At 35.3% G+C, this 17,346-nt stretch overlaps 1 protein-coding gene across 1 annotated transcript in view; it reads left to right on the top strand.

The window, feature by feature from the left end:
* The window catches only part of DIAPH2 (diaphanous related formin 2), a 987,699-nt gene that overhangs the window by 708,788 nt on the left and 261,565 nt on the right, over positions 1-17,346 (top strand). The window contains exon 25 of the mRNA XM_059385748.1: positions 15,039-15,202. Coding sequence (XP_059241731.1) covers positions 15,039-15,202 — 164 coding nt within the window. The remainder of the gene's footprint in view (positions 1-15,038; positions 15,203-17,346) is intronic.

Raw genomic sequence — 17,346 nt, 5'->3', positions numbered from 1 at the left:
GAGTTCCTTGGTGACTCCAGATACATTTATACCTTTGCTCATGCCATTCTCATTGCCTGGAGTGTCTTCTGTTTGGATTGAGAGATCCTTCCCATATATCAAGATGAAACTCAAAAGTTATTTCCTTCTGCGGTCATTCCTAATAATCTCAGAATCACTTCTTGCTGTGCATTTCCATGTCTTTCTTGAATTCCTTTGTGAAGCTTAGTTTATGTTACTATATATATATTTTTTTTAAAGAAAAGGATATGCTGGTTACATACATAGTTTTGTGTTATGAGGGAATGGGGAAAGGTACCCAGATTCAAATCCTGAATCCACCACTTACTATCAAGATGGCTTACTCTTGAAAAAGTTGATCTCCCTGAGGCTAATTTCTTCATGTGTATAATGAAGTTAATAATAGCATATATGCATCATAGGGCCATTGAGAGGGTTAAATATGACAACACTTACAAAGCATTTAACTCAGTGCCTGGTTCACTGTAGTGTTCAGTAAACATTGCTTTCTGCTATTCCTGCTCAGCTATTATTTTATCTGTCTCTCAACACTAGTTTATAAATTCAGTGAGGGTTAGAAATCATGTCTTATCACTTTACTTCTTTTTCTCTACTTAATTTCGCACAGTTTTGTATACAGTATTGCATGATAAATGATGTTCAGAACTGAATGTAAGGTAAAGCTGGAGGTAGAATTTAATCTAATTAATGTCTGCATGCATGCTATGAATATTAAATAATAATACTGACATTCCAAAGTATACACATCAATCTCAAATTTTATAATCATAACTGTTATGTTACTCCAAACGCCACTGTTTGCGTGCCAATCTGCATAGTTACGTATTGGCTAACACCTGCTATTTTTTTACTGCCTTTGATTCAATGTAACATTCTTAATAATTTATCAAGTATGCTTTAATTGAATATTTATATAATACAGACTCTTAACCAGTATTTAGGAATTAGCAAGTAGATTTACTCTCATTTGGATAATATTCTACGTTCCATTAGTCCTAGGGGTTTTCTTTTTTTGTTATTGTTAGTGTGATGTATGTGTGTGTGTGTGTGTGTGTGTGTGTGAATTTCACTAACAACTCTTAAGCCTTTGAGCAGAAGAAAAAGGATCCTATCACTTCCTTGTTTAAAACTCACCAAAGACATTTTTCTCAGGAAAAATTTCTGCTTAAGAGACCTGTAGAATCTAGCCCCTATTCACTTCAGGAACTTTCTTCCTCCTGTCGCCCACTTACTTCATAGGCTTTTACATTTCCAGGCCTTTTTCCTCTTCTTCATGTTCAATTATATTTATTTTTCAATTTATAATTTTTAAATGTTTTATTTCTTTGTTTAATGTATGTCTTCCCACTAAACTATAATGTCTAGGAGAGTGGTGACCAGTGACCTTTTGTGAATATTTACTACTGTATTTTCAGCACTTAGAAGATAACTAGCACATAGCAGGCACTTAATAAGTAGATTTGAATAAATGAATGAAAAAGCACTCTGGGGGGTATCTTCAAAGGAAGGGTAGAAAGAAATCTACACAAAAGACCAAAAGGAGTGAATGATGAAAGGGAATAGAGAAAAGGAGTTCTTAATGTACCTCTTACCTTTGTCATCCCATTTGTGGCTTTAACTGGAAGCTGATTTGAAAACATTTTCTTTATACCCTACTGCCTTAGGCCATTTGTGGAAAAGTGGGGTCACTGCAAAATGTGTTTATCTCTCCAGAAACATAATTGCCTCCTCTGTGTTAAAAACTAGAGATCTTGGTTCAAAATTTTCATCATTAACTATACTATCTTTGTTACATTAAGTGTCCTATGCCTAAGTATTATAATCTGATTTTTAGAAGAATTTTATAGTCTATATCCTAAACTATTTTAAAGTATTGTGTTGAATCCAAATGGAAATTAATAGATGCATTCCTTATTGTCCTTGTTACTGTTTCACATTTTAAAATATTTGTCCACACCTATTCATCACGTAGTATGTGCTTTGTAAGTAAATTCCAAATATTTTAATATGTGTTAATGTAATTTTTCAAAGATAAATTTCTTTGAAATATTAATTTTTTACTAAAAATGATATACTCAAAGTGAAACATTATTTTCTTTTTAGCATTTAGAGGAGTATTTTCTGGGAGGTTATGGAAAGAGGAGATGATATTTATATTTTTCAATAGAGAGTATATTTGTGACTTCCTTTTATTTTAATGAATAATTATTCCATGTTGCTAACTAAAGCTTGTATGAAGGTTAAGTGGATCTCATGTTGATTTTTCCAGGTTCTCAACAATCCAGCAGTAATGCTATTTTAAATTCCAAGTTTTTTTAATTAAAATCAACTAATGCACTCCCTATGGAAATGAGAAATTTTAAGAACTGATATAATTCAATTACATAAACTCCTTCATCCCCAGTGCCATGCTAATGCTTATTTTGGTTCTATTGGAACAAGTTTTCTGTGGTAACAATTACTCTTTATGTTGAAATTAAGTAAAATGATAAATAGTGTTCTCTGCCTAGTATTTGATGAAGCAGTACTATGCGGGGGGGGGGGTTTCCTCAACCCCCTTAGGGTCTCTTGGTACATCTAAAACTTAAACTGACAAAGAGAGTAACAGGAGAAAACATACACATTTATTAAATATACCTTTCCCATAATATGGGAACTTTCATTAGGAAATGAAGACACAAAAAAATTGTTAAACTTTTTTAATGGTAGGTTTGCTAAAGACTAGAAAGTTGTGGAAAGGCATAATTGGGCAAAAAGCATAAGCTAAACTGAGGGGAACTTAGTAAGCCCTGTTCATTCAGATTCTTCTCAGTATCCCTCCATCTTGGAGATAAGGGTATTTTTTTTCTCTCAGGGTATAGGGAAGCTTTGGGGTAGCATGTCCTGAACCCTTTCAGCTGTTTTACCAGTTAGAGAGCAAGGGTTAACAATACCTACCTTAACCAATTTATAGACAGGTAGTTACAGCTACCAAAAATAGTGAAAAAATGGTATATAATATATCAAAGTGTAAAGAAAATAATTTGCTTCTATTTGATTAAATGCCTATGGATGAATTATAGCTATTTCAGGTTGAGTTTTAATTCTATATTATTACAATATTAATAAGGAATATACTCTACAAATTTATACTTAGTCATACAAAAATATAGATGATAAAGTTTTAGACAATTTTATACAGCACATAAATACCCAAGTAAGTGAAGACTGCTTCCCTAGGTCAGATTTTCAAGTGAGTTAATATAAAAAGGCTTTGTGGGAGTTTTGATACATGTTTTATAAATTGAATTTCTAGATTCAGATCAAATGGTTTAAAATTTGTACTTATAAAAGTTTAACATTTTATCTGCTAGTGTTTTAAAATGCTGAACACATTTTAATTTATCAACCTTGTAATGAACACTTCTCTTAGGGAGAAGATGATGTGATTTTAGTTCACAGTTATTTTGTCTAACTTCCAAGCTGGAAAAATTAGAAATGTCTGTCTTTGTAGAATATGGAATTTGAGTCAAATACCAAAAGAAAAATTGCTCTAAATTGCTTTTTCCTGCTTATATTTGATAAGTACTTTATATGTATTAGATATGCTCACTTTACCACCTTAAGGTTATACTTATTTTAAGGATATAAAATGCTATGAATTACCTCATCTTGGAAATTCTTCTTGGAAAGTCCATTGTTTTCTCAGAGTTCTCCTCTCTAAATATTTCAAAAATTCCTAGATTATTTAAGCATACTTTTTAATCCCAGGATAGTCTAATCATTCTCTACAAAGTACCCCATAATCTTTCGTCACTGATAATATTTCTACTATGTGCCAGGCACTATTCTAAGTGCTGATGAGTCATTGGTCAATAAGACATGAAAGGTCTATTCATGGGCCACATTTTTTTAAGTAGGGAAAGACAGGCAATAAAGAAATAATGTCTGCTAGTTATACATTTGCATAATGAAACAAAATAAGCAAGAGTAATAGTGATAGAAGTGGATATTTTAAAGATTTATTTATTTTAGAAAGCAGGGAGGAGAGAGACTCTTAAGCAGACTTCACACTGAGCAGAGAGCCTGATATAGGGCTTGATCTCATAACCCTGTGATGGCAACCTGACCCAAAACCAAGAGTCCGTAGCTCAACCTACTGCACCACCCAGGTGCCCCAGAAGTGGATATTTTAGATTTGAGTGGTTGGGGAAAGCATCTGTGAGGAGGTGACATTTGAGTTGAGATTGGTTGATCTGGTGAAAAAGAAACATTCTAAGCAGAAAGAACCATAAGTACAAAGTCCCTGAGGTGGGTATGAAGGCTTGGTATGTTCAAGGGGGAGAAAAAAATGGTTAATGTGGCTGGCTGGTCATAGTGATTAAGAGGGAGAATGAGATGACATTAGGTTGCAGAGGTGAGTAGAGGCCAGACCATGTGGATCATCATTAACCCTGAGAAGTAGTATACATTTGATTCCAAGGGTTATGATAAATTATTACAGGGTTTTCAGGGGAGAATTAATATTTTCGATACCTAAAACAACAACAGCATTCAAATGGAGATGACAAGTAGGCCGTTGATTATAAAACTTAGTAGCTCAGGGAATAGATTGGGGCCGAATACATAATTTGGAGGGGAGAGTTCACCAGTATATATGGTATTTAAAGTCATGTGAATTACTTAGATCAGTTAGAGAGAATGTAGATAGAGGACTCAGTATCAGGCCTTTAGTGTACTCTAAAATTTTATAGAAGTTACCAGAGAAGGAGAGGTGGTAAGAGAAAAAATATTTTTAAGCATGAGGGTGGATGTCATAGAAACTGAGTTACTAAATGTATCTGAATCTGCTGAGACATCAAAAGGAGGACAGAGGGGTGAACATTGAATTTGACAATATGATGGTTGTCATTATAAATAATACATTTCTATACCATATCAAAAGAATGGTATATAGACTAGGTATTAAGCAAGGGACTATCATGATGTCTCTAGTACCTAAGGAAAAATAATTGTCCCTCTACCCTTCTGAGTTCCTCACTGAGATCCCCCCATAATAAAAGATTAACAAGAAAAAACCAAACAAGTTTATTAACATATACACCTCATGTATACATGGGAAATACCAAGGGAAAAATGAGTAACTCTCTGAGGTAGCCTAAACCACCAGTTTATTTTTTTAATTAAGATTTCTTTAATTCCAGTATAGATATCATACAGTGTCATATTAGTTTCATGTATAGAATATAGTGATTCAGCAATTCTATACATTGCTCAGGGTTCATCATAAGTGTACTCTTTAACCCCCATCCCCTTTTTCACCTTATTCCCCCAATGCACCTTCTCTCTGGTAACCATCAGTTTGTTTTCTTTTTTTTTTTTATATAATTTTTTATTTTTTATGAACAACTATTTTTATCCCCAGGGGTACAGGTCTGTGAATCACCAGGTTTACACACTTCACAGCACTCACCAAAGCACATACCCTCCCCAATGTCCATAATACCACCCCCTTCTCCCAAACCCCCTCCCCCCAGCAACCCTCAGTTTGTTTGGTGAGATTAAGAGTCACTTATGGTTTGTCTCCCTCCCAATCCCATCTTCCTTCATTTATTCTTCTCGTACCCACTTAAGCCCCCATGTTGCATCACCACTTCTTCATATCAGGGAGATCATATGATAGTTGTCTTTCTCCACTTGACTTATTTCGCTAAGCATGATACGCTCTAGTTCCATCCATGTTGTCGCAAATGGCAAGATTTCATTTCTTTTGATGGCTGCATAGTATTCCATTGTGTATATATACACCACATCTTCTTGATCCATTCATCTGTTGATGGACATCTAGGTTCTTTCCGTAGTTTGGCTATTGTGGACATTGCTGCTATAAACATTCGAGTACACGTGCCCCTTTGGATCACTACATTTGTATCTTTAGGGTAAATACCCAATAGTGCAATTGCTGGGTCATAGGGCAGTTCTATTTTCAACATTTTGAGGAACCTCCATGCTGTTTTCCAGAGAGGTTGCACCAGCTTGCATTCCCACCAACAGTGTAGGAGGGTTCCCCTTTCTCCGCATCCTCGCCAGCATCTGTCATTTCCTGACTTGTTGATTTTAGCCATTCTGACTGGTGTGAGGTGATATCTCATTGTGGTTTTGATTTGTATTTCCCTGATGCCGAGTGATATGGAGCACTTTTTCATGTGTCTGTTGGCCATCTGGATGTCTTCTTTGCAGAAATGTCTGTTCATGTCCTCTGCCCATTTCTTGATTGGATTATTTGTTCTTTGGGTGTTGAGTTTGCTAAGTTCTTTATAGATTCTGGACACTAGTCCTTTATCTGATACGTAGTTTGCAAATATCTTCTCCCATTCTGTCAGTTGTCTTTTGATTTTGTTAACTGTTTCCTTTGCTGTGCAAAAGCTTTTGATCTTGATGAAATCGCAATAGTTCATTTTTGCCTTGCTTCCCTTGCCTTTGGCGTTGTTCCTAGGAAGATGTTGCTGTGGCTGAGGTCGAAGAGGTTGCTGCCTGAGTTCTCCTCAAGGATTTTGATGGATTCCTTTCTCACATTGAGGTCCTTCATCCATTTTGCGTCTATTTTTGTGTGTGGTGTAAGGAAATGGTCCAATTTCATTATTCTGCATGTGGCTGTCCAATTTTCCCAGCACCATTTATTGAAGAGGCTGTCTTTTTTCCACAGAGACCTGGCAGGCCAGAAAGAGCTGGCATGATATTTTCAGAGCACTAAATGAGAAAAACATGCAGCCCAGAATACTATATCCAGCTAGGCTATCATTGAAAATAGAAGGAGAGATTAAAAGCTTCCAGGACAAACAACAACTGAAAGAATTTGCAAACACCAAACCAGCTCTACAGGAAATCTTGAAAAGGGTCCTCTAAGCAAAGAGAGAGCCTACAAGTGGTAGATCAGAAAGGAACAGAGACCATATACAGTAACAGCCACCTTATAGGCAATACAATGTCCCTAAATTCATATCTCTCAATAGTTACCCTGAATGTGAATGGGCTAAATGCCCCTGTCAAAAGACACAGGGTATCAGAATGGATAAAAAAACAAAACCCATCTATATGTTGCCTCCAAGAAACTCATTTTAAGCCCGAAGACACCTCCAGATTTAAAGTGAGGGGGTGGAAAAGAATTTACCATGCTAATGGACATCAGAAGAAAGCAGGAGTGGCAATCCTTATCAGATCAATTAGATTTTAAGCCAAAGACTATAATAAGAGATGAGGAAGGACACTATATCATACTCAAAGGGTCTGTCCAACAAGAAGATTTAACAATTTTAAATATCCATGCCCCCAACGTGGGAGCAGCCAACTATATAAACCAATTAATAACAAAATCAAAGAAACACATCAACAATAATACAATAATAATGATACAATAATACAATAATAGTAGGGGACTTTAACACTCCCCTCACTGAAATGGACAGGTCATCCAAGCAAAAGATCAGCAAGGAAATAAAGGCCTTAAACGACACACTGGACCAGATGGACATCACAGATATATTCAGAACATTTCATCCCAAAGAAACAGAATACACATTCTTCTCTAGTGCACATGGAACATTCTCCATCCTCGGTCCTAAATCAGGACTCAACCGGTATCAAAAGATTGGGATCATTCCCTGCATATTTTCAGACCACAATGCTCTAAAGCTAGAACTCAACCACAAAAGGAAGTTTGGAAAGAACCCAAATACATGGAGACTAAACAGTATCCTTCTAAAGAATGAATGGGTCAACCGGGAAATTAAAGAAGAATTGAAAAAAATCATGGAAACAAATGATAATGAAAATACAACGGTTCAAAATCTGTGGGACACAACAAAGGCAGTCCTGAGAGGAAAATATATAGCAGTACAAGCCTTTCTCAAGAAACAAGAAAGGTCTCAGGTACACAACCTCACCCTACACCTAAAGGAACTGGAGAAAGAACAAGAAAGAAACCCTAAGCCCAGCAGGAAAGAGAAATCATAAAGATCAGAGCAGAAATCAATGAAATAGAAACCAAAAAACAATAGAACAAATCAACGAAACTAGGAGCTGGTTCTTTGAAAGAATTAATAAAATTGATAAACCCCTGGCCCGACTTATCCAAAAGAAAAGAGAAAGGACCCAAATAAATAAAATCATGAATGAAAGAGGAGAGATCACAACTAACACCAAAGAAATACAAACTATTATAAGAACATACTATGAGCAACTCTACGGCAATAAATTTGACAATCTGGAAGAAATGGATGCATTCCTAGAAACATATAAACTACCACAAATGAACCAGGAAGAAATAGAAAGCCTGAACAGACCCATAACCAGTAAGGAGATTGAAACAGTCATTAAAAATCTCCAAACAAACAAAAGCCCAGGGCCAGACGGCTTCCCGGGGGAATTCTACCAAACATTTAAAGAAGAACTAATTCCTATTCTCCTGAAACTGTTCCAAAAAATAGAAATGGAAGGAAAACTTCCAAACTCCTTTTATGAGGCCAGCATCACCTTGATCCCAAAACCAGACAAGGATCCCACCAAAAAAGCGAGCTATAGACCGATATCCTTGATGAACACAGATGTGAAAATACTCAACAAAATACTAGCCAATAGGATTCAACAGTACATTAAAAGGATTATTCACCACGACCAAGTGGGATTTATTCCAGGGCTGCAAGGTTGGTTCAACATCCGCAAATCAGTCAATGTGATACAACACATCAATAAAAGAAAGAACAAGAACCATATGATACTCTCAATAGATGCTGAAAAAGCATTTGACAAAGTACAGCATCCCTTCCTGATCAAAACTCTTCAAAGTGTAGGGATAGAGGGCACATACCTCAATATCATCAAAGCCATCTATGAAAAACCCACCGCAAATATCATTCTCAATGGAGAAAAACTGAAAGCTTTTCCGCTAAGGTCAGGAACACGGCAGGGATGTCCATTATCACCACTGCTATTCAACATCGTACTAGAGGTCCTAGCCTCAGCAATCAGACAACAAAAGGAAATTAAAGGCATCCAAATCGGCAAAGAAGAAGTCAAATTATCACTCTTCGCAGATGATATGATACTATATGTGGAAAACCCAAAAGACTCCACTCCAAAACTGCTAGAACTTATACAGGAATTCAGTAAAGTGTCAGGATATAAAATCAATGCACAGAAATCAGTTGCATTTCTCTACACCAACAGCAAGACAGAAGAAAGAGAAATTAAGGAGTCAATCCCATTGACAATTGCACCCAAAACCATAAGATACCTAGGAATAAACCTAACCAAAGAGACACAGAATCTATACTCAGAAAACTATAAAGTACTCATGAAAGAAATTGAGGAAGACACAAAGAAATGGAAAAATGTTCCATGCTCCTGGATTGGAAGAATAAATATTGTGAAAATGTCTATGCTACCTAAAGCAATCTACACATTTAATGCAATCCCTATCAAAGTACCATCCATCTTTTTCAAAGAAATGGAACAAATAATGCTAAAATTTATATGGAACCAGAAAAGACCTCGAATAGCCAAAGGGATATTGAAAAAGAAAGCCAACGTTGGTGGCATCACAATTCCGGACTTCAGGCTCTATTACAAAGCTGTCATCATCAAGACAGCATGGTACTGGCACAAAAACAGACACATAGATCAATGGAACAGAATAGAGAGCCCAGAAATAGACCCTCAACTCTATGGTCAACTCATCTTCGACAAAGCAGGAAAGAATGTCCATCAGTTTGTTTTCTATACTGAAGTGTCTGTTTCTTGATTCATCCTGTTTTGTTTGTTTTTCTTTTTTCCCTTGCTCATTTGTTTTGTTACTTAAAGTCCACATGAGTGAGATCTTATGGTATTTGTCTTTCTCTGACTGGCTTACTTCGCCTAGCATTATACTCTCTAGCTCCATCCATATTGTGGCAAATGGCAAGATCTCATTCTTTTACGGCTGAATAGTTTTCCGGTGTGTGTGTGTGTGTGTGTGTGTGTGTTTTGTCTGTGACATTTCTTTATCCATTTACCCATACATGGACCCTTGAGCTGTTCCCATAAATTGGCTATTGTAAATAATGCTGGAACAACATAGGGGTGCGTGTATCCCTTTAAATTAGTGTATTTTTTTATTTTGGGGGCAAATACCCCATAATATGATTACTGAATCATAGGGTAGTTCTATTTTTAACTTTGTGAGGAACCTCCATACAGTTTTCCACAGTGGCTGCTCCATTTTGTACTCCCACCAACAGTGCAAGAGGGTTCCTGTTTCTCCATATCCTCTCCAACGTTTGTTTCTTGGGTTTTTGACTTCAGCCTTTCTGACAGGCAAGAGATGATATCTCATTGTAGTTTTGGTTTGTATTTCTCTGATGATGAGTTATGTTGAGCATCTTTTTATGTGTCTGTCAGCCATCTGGATGTCTTCTTTAGGGAAATGTTTGCTCATGTCTTCTGCCCATTTTTTAACTGGATTGTTGTTTTCCAAGTTGTATAACTTGAGTACTGAGTATTGAGTTGTATAATTTCTTCATATATTTTGGATACTAAACCTAAGCAACCAGTTTAAATACCATCTGCAGCTAAAGATGAAAGAAAGGTGTGAGGACACTTATTTTAGGGAAGGGGAGGATGGTTAACAGGAAATTCACCATAAACAAGGGTAAAGTTTGTTATGCACATTGAAATCTGCAACTTAACCTTCAGTATTTCAGATACCATTGATTCTCTTGTAATTTAGAGTCATACTTCTCTTCTTTATAAATGTAATTCCCCTTCTAGAAAGGTACTTAATCTTTTCAGAGCTTTTCCTATGTTTGCTGTTTCTCACTTGGCTCAAAATAATCTATACTATCTGTCCATTCCTTAACTGGATTATTTGGTTTTTGGGTGTTGAGTTTGATAAGTTCTATATAGATGTTGTATACTAAGCCTTTATCAAATATGTCATTTGCAAATATCTTCTCCCAGTCAGAGAAAGAGAAATACCATATGATTGCACTCATACATGGAATTTAAGAAACAAAAGAGATGAACATGGTGGGGGTAGGGGGGGAGAGGCAAACCATGAAACAGACTCTTAACTGTAGAGAACACACTGAGGGTTGCTGGACGGGAGGTGGGCAGGTTTAAATGTGTACGGGTATTAAGGAGGGCACTGTGATGAGCACTAGATGGTGTATGTAAGTCATGAATCACTAAATTCTATTCCTGAAACTAATACTACACTATATTTTAACTGGAATTTAAATAAAAACTTGAAATAAAAACAAACAAATAAAAATTTATGCCAAGGAGGCATATTTGGGGATGGCATATTCTGATTCCCTTCACTACATGCTAACCCTAGATGAATAAGTGCCTTCTGTTTAGTTTCTACAACACTAAAATTTGATTACTGGTATTTCTCTGCCTTTTTGATAAAATTGTTACGAAGAGTATGGGACATAATGGAAGGGAATATATGTAAATGGTACAATCCATACAAATGCAAATTAATGGTAGAATTATTTGTAATATTATATTGTAAGCTTCTTAAGGGGCTAGATTAGGCTTTAATGAACATTACACCCATGACAATGCTTAGCATAGTACTAACCAGTGAATTTAATGGCTGCTCAAAAAAATAAAATAAAAATTTCCTAAATGAAATAAAAGGATGAAAAGGAATGATGGTGTTTAGCTCTTTTTTACCTGCAGTCCCAGTTAAGATTTGTTGACTTCTTGCATCTGTGGAAGATTTCAAGTGCTGACTCATGCCATATATCCCCTTTAACAAAATAATCACTTTGAAGGAGATAAGCAAAGGACTTGGAGATTGGGCAGCTTTCCATTGGTTATTTCTAAGATTAGCCATTCTCAGTTTTTCTCACTTTGGTACACAGACAGAATTTCTGAAATTAGTTTTTTTTTTTTTTTTTCCTAGAACAAATTTATGAAGTCGTGTATCACTACATAGACATACTGTAGCTGGTGAAAAACTGTTATAAATGGGGAACATTTTTTTTTCTTTTTATCTTTGGGTTTTCTCTGTGTGGTACAGATGTTGAGCCTTGTGAAATATATAGTTTAGTACTTTGCATTGCAAATAGAGTAAAAGTAAGAGACCTTTGATAACTTTTATGCCTAGCAAGTGTCTGGCAGGAGTCTGTTTTGTTTAGTAAGAGAGACTAGCAAACAAAATACTCAATTTTCATTCTGTGATAGGAAATGAAGAGTATTGTCTTATTTCTGCAACTCAAACAAAATGTTTAACACTTTATTAGTAGTCAAAGTTATATGGTAATAGTCTCAAATGTATATGTAGCGTTATATGAGATCCTTTTGTTGGTAAATAGAAATTACCAGAAGTGCATTAATTCTTTCAGTCTATTGAGGTTAAAATAGATTTGAGGTTTGAAAAATTTAAAGATTGTTAGCTGGAAGGAGGTTGTTGTGTTGCTAATGTGAATTCTGATATTTAAGTAGCATAAGAAAGAACATAGGTAGGGTCCTGTCTCACTTTTAAAATCAGTATCCAGTAAGTGTTAGCTGCAAAGTAATTTTCCTGAAATTGTCTGGAAAAAAAAAAAAATGATCTGTTTTTCTCCAATGACTTCTATTGTAAAACGAGAGCTGTGTTCCCCTCAAAAATAAATTTGGCCCCAAGTTATAATAAAACATACTGAGGAATTCAGAAAATCTTAAATATAAGATTTATAGTTTTAGGAATTTTATATATTTATGTGTAAATTTTAAGATTAATCTTAAAATCATAAAATCGATTATTTCAAAACACATTTATCAGTGTCTGATGAAGTAATACTACCATAACATATTAATACATTATAATGGACCTTACTATAGCATATCCCAAACCATGCTGTTAACCTTCTTTTATAATTCTAAGTATTTTACCTTTTTACATAATGACATTTTACTTCTGTGATCATTGATCTTTTTAAAAATTTAACTCTAATTTTTAAAGGTGGATTTGGTTTCCTTTATTCTTCATTGTTAGTCTACTTCCCTTTCTCTGAAGCATTCTTACCAATTTACGTTCAAAAGTTATTAGCCGTGGAAGAAAGACTAGAATACTCCAAAATGTTCACAATATTTGCTTCTGAGTTATTGAAAATTTTAGTGTGTTTTTTTTTTTTGTTTTCTGGGTCACCTAAAGAGGTTTTTTGTTTGTTTGTTTGTTTGTTTGTTTGTTTTGAGCGAGAGAGATTGGGTTGCCTGGGTAGCACAATCAGTTAAGCATCTGACTCTTGGTTTGGGCTCAGGTCATGATCTCAGGGTCCTGAGATTGAGCCCTGAGGTGGGATCTGCACTCAGTGCAGATTCTGCTTTGGATTCTCTTGGGCAGGGGAGCAGAGGGAGAGGGATAGAGAATCATAAGCAGTCTCCACACTCAGAACCACACCACAGGGCTCCATCTCATGACCCTAAGATCATGACCTGAGCCAAAATCAAGAGTCAGAAGCTTAACCAACTGAGCTACTCAGGTACCTCTAAAGAGTTAATTTCCTATATCTGTATCCTTTATAATCAGGAAGAAAGTACTGTTATTTATTTCTTCAGGGATAAATTTATATACAATGATACCTTTAGTCAGACACATTTACATATTTGATTCGTTTATATTTTGGTACTGGTTATCATTTTTTTGATAACATTGTAAAAAGGATATAATTAATTTCTGGATAAACAGCTTTTCTATAGCATACTACTCAAAGTGTATTCAGGACTGGCAGCCTCAATATCACCTGGGAACACTTTAGCAATCATAATTCTCAGGCTCCTGGGCTCAGTCCCAGCAAACAGCAGTCTGGGTTTTAGCAAGCCCTTTAAGTGATTAAGGTTCTAGCGCTATACCAGAACTTTCCACCTCTTTCCTGTCTCCCTTTCTCCCTCTTCCTTTCTCTTCATACCTCCCTCTTGCCTTCTCTCCTCCTCTCTTCCTCTCCTTCCCCTCTTCATGTAGGATAAGCATGCGTGTGTGTACACACACACACACACACACATACACAGCCTATATATAGAATTCACTGTAACCTCTCTCTAAATAGAATATGTGTATTTAAAAAAAGAATATTTTTTCTAAGTTTTTTGTTGTTTGTTTCTGCCCTAGCTTGTTCATTAAAAGATAACTGAGGCAGTTTTCTGGTATTTGTATTTATATGCCTTCACTTAGCAAACATGTTTTATATGGTTATAAATTAGATAGTTTTTTTAAAAAAATATTATGTTTATTTAATTCATGAGAGACAGAGAGAAAGAGAGGCACAGGCAGAAGGAGAAGAGTTTCCCCACTGAGCAGGGATCCCAAAGCAGAACTCTATCCCAGGACCCTGGGATCATGACCTGAGCTGAAGATGCTTAACCATCTGAGCCACCAAGGCATCCAAAAGATAACTGAGGCAGCTTTCTGGTATTTGTACTTATATGCTTTCATTTATCAAACGTGTTTCACATGGTTAAACATTAGATAGTTCTGCCTAATTTACAGATTTCTAGAACTCATTAACCAATATAATAACTCTAGCAAGTTATAGACTGAATTGTGTCCCTGCAAAAATTCCTATGTTGAAGCCCTAACCCCCAAAATCTCAGAATGTGACTGACTGTATTTAGAGATAGGGTTTTAAAGAGGCAGTTAAGTTAAAATGAGGTCCTTAAGGTGTACCCTACTCCAATATGACTAGTATCCTCATAAGAAGAGGACATGAGGACACAAACACAGGCAAAGGGACCAACATGTGAGGATATAGTGAGAAGGTGGCCATCTGTAAGCTAAGGAGATTGGCTACAGAAGAAACCAAACTTGTCAATACCTTGATATTGAATGTCTGGCCTCCAGAATTGTAAGAAAATACATTTCTGTTGTCTAAGCTACCCAGTCTGTGGTATTTTTTATGACGATCATTGCAAATTAATACATAAGTATTTATAAAAATGATGGTATACTTCAATCTTAATATCTGGTGATTGCCTTTAAGGTACTATTGGGTCATGGTCCTTAACAGAAAGCTACAGCTTTACAAAGAGTGCCAGAGACCAGTATGAAAAACTGTTCACCATGCACAATAACATGCTAAAGCTCTATGAGAATCTTGGAGAATACTTTATTTTTGACTCTAAGACAGTGAGCATCGAAGAGTTCTTTGGTGATCTCAGCAACTTCCGAACTTTGTTTCTGGTGAGTAATACATCTTAAAGGATTGCAAGTCCTGTTGCTTGTGTTTTTTTAAATAGTCTCTTCTATTAGCATTTTATGTACCTATTGATCATATTGACTTCATGTTATAGGCCTTTAGCAGGAATGGACAGATATTTTATACCTGTGACATAGATAAAAATGGTTGGCTGGCTTAATATATAATGGAGACTTAAATGAACTATCTTCAACTTTAGATATATATGGGAATTTCTCTACTGAAATTTTGTAAGAATGAATGAATTGGTACTTAAATTATGTTAATTTTTATATAGCATAGTATTGTAATTTGACCTAGCTTAAAAATTAATATCTAAAGTCATCTTTCACTTAATACATTAAAATGCTATGATTTGTGAGCAAGTTTTTGTCATAGTCTTTATAAGAAATCAACTCTACAGTAGACTATAAAAATGACCTGTAATATTCACATTTTCTTTCATAATGTAGGCTCCTGTTTCAAACTATTAACTCTTGGGGATAACAAGAAATACTAGCATTAGTTAGAGATGGGTAGTCAGGGTGCCAGTTATGAAGCTAGAGGGAAGCAAAAGCTTTACTGTATAAATGTTGTGGAAGTAGTTCTCTGCATCTAGTGAAAAAGGAGAAGAGCACAGACTCTGACTATGACAGTGGTAGATACATGTAATAGTTGATACCAAATAAGTAAGGTTTCATGTATTTAAAAGAAGAAATTCTAGCAATTATCCGCAACAGGAAGATCAATTAGCAAACAAATTCATTGCAGTTTGAGATACATATCTATTCCAAAAGCAGTTATTTGCTAAAAAAGGCTTGCTCTATTAATTGAATATGTTGTGCCATGAAATTGGATTGGGGTATGACTTGCACAGTCTGTGAAATACAGATATTTTTGTGGAAAGCGTTTGCTTTTATCTACTGAGCTGGGACATATAACCCAGAGCACATCCTATTTTTGGTGATAGAAGCTTAAAAAAGCTTTCATAAATATGATCATTTGTCTCTTTTTTTTCTGAGAATTTTAGCTTATTTTGGTCTCTGGTCTTTACCCCCTTAATAGACACACATATTTAACTTTTTAGCTGGCCAGTAAGTCGTAAAATGTGTTCTGGCAATGACTCACCCAACTATTTTCAAAACTTAAAAGCTGTAAGTATGACATGAACCTGTGCATACCTACATTATATCTACTTGGACTATTTTCAAGAAGAAAACAAATATGTTGAAAAGGAATGGAGATTAGAAAATACACTTCAGTTGACACACTGAAAAGATAAATCCAATAAATTATTTCGTAACATCAGTGTGGGTAACTGGATGTAATTATAGTTAATATTGTCAATCTCCTATTAAAAAGTACCTTGTTTTAGTGGATTGGATGTGAAAACTGTCACATGAGTGGCCCTCACCTCCCTGATGCAGTCATAGAATAGAATTTGATGTACTCCCATTGTATAGCATCTGTTTAAGGACAATTCCTGTATTGCAGCCTGTTGCTTAGAAATCTTGCTAAGAACTAGAATTAGAATTGTATTACTTCTCAATCAAAAGTTTTTTTTGTTTGTTTTTTGGTGGTGGTTTTCTGTTTGTTTGTTTTTTGTTTTTTTGATGTGATGATGTAATTTTTAAGAAGACCTGATTCAGTGACCAGGCGTTGTCACTAATAAGCTGTGTGAATTTATATAAGTCATTTATCTTTTGTAGCTACTTATTTTTTTAACTAAAATGAAGTGATTTTACTCCTGATCTCTAAGAATTTATTCCTCTTTAGAAGTCTGTGAGCCACAGAATTGCAGAGAGTCATGTGAATTACATAGATAAATAGGATATATTTGTCTACTGACTTCACTGTATGTATAGCTTGAGTATAGGAAAGTATTTTGTCACAAATTATTCTCATTGTAAGTCAGTTGACATTCTGAAGTCCATTTTCGTGTACATTTACGTTAATTTCTTTAGACCGTGCTAAGATTGATTTTAAAGATTTCAAAATAGGTAACTATTTCCTATAATGTGTCCTGGTCAGCCACTGCCCTCTGCCTTTCAGAACACTATTACTATCATTTTTTTTTTTTTTAATTTTTTATTTTTTATAAACATATATTTTTATCCCCAGGGATACAGGTCTGTGAATCACCAGGTTT

The sequence above is a fragment of the Mustela nigripes genome, chromosome X (assembly GCF_022355385.1).
Source record: "Mustela nigripes isolate SB6536 chromosome X, MUSNIG.SB6536, whole genome shotgun sequence".
In the NCBI taxonomy this organism is placed as follows: domain Eukaryota; kingdom Metazoa; phylum Chordata; class Mammalia; order Carnivora; family Mustelidae; genus Mustela; species Mustela nigripes.
Note: the sequence above shows the minus strand (reverse complement) of the source record. Positions and strands in the feature narration are given on the sequence as shown.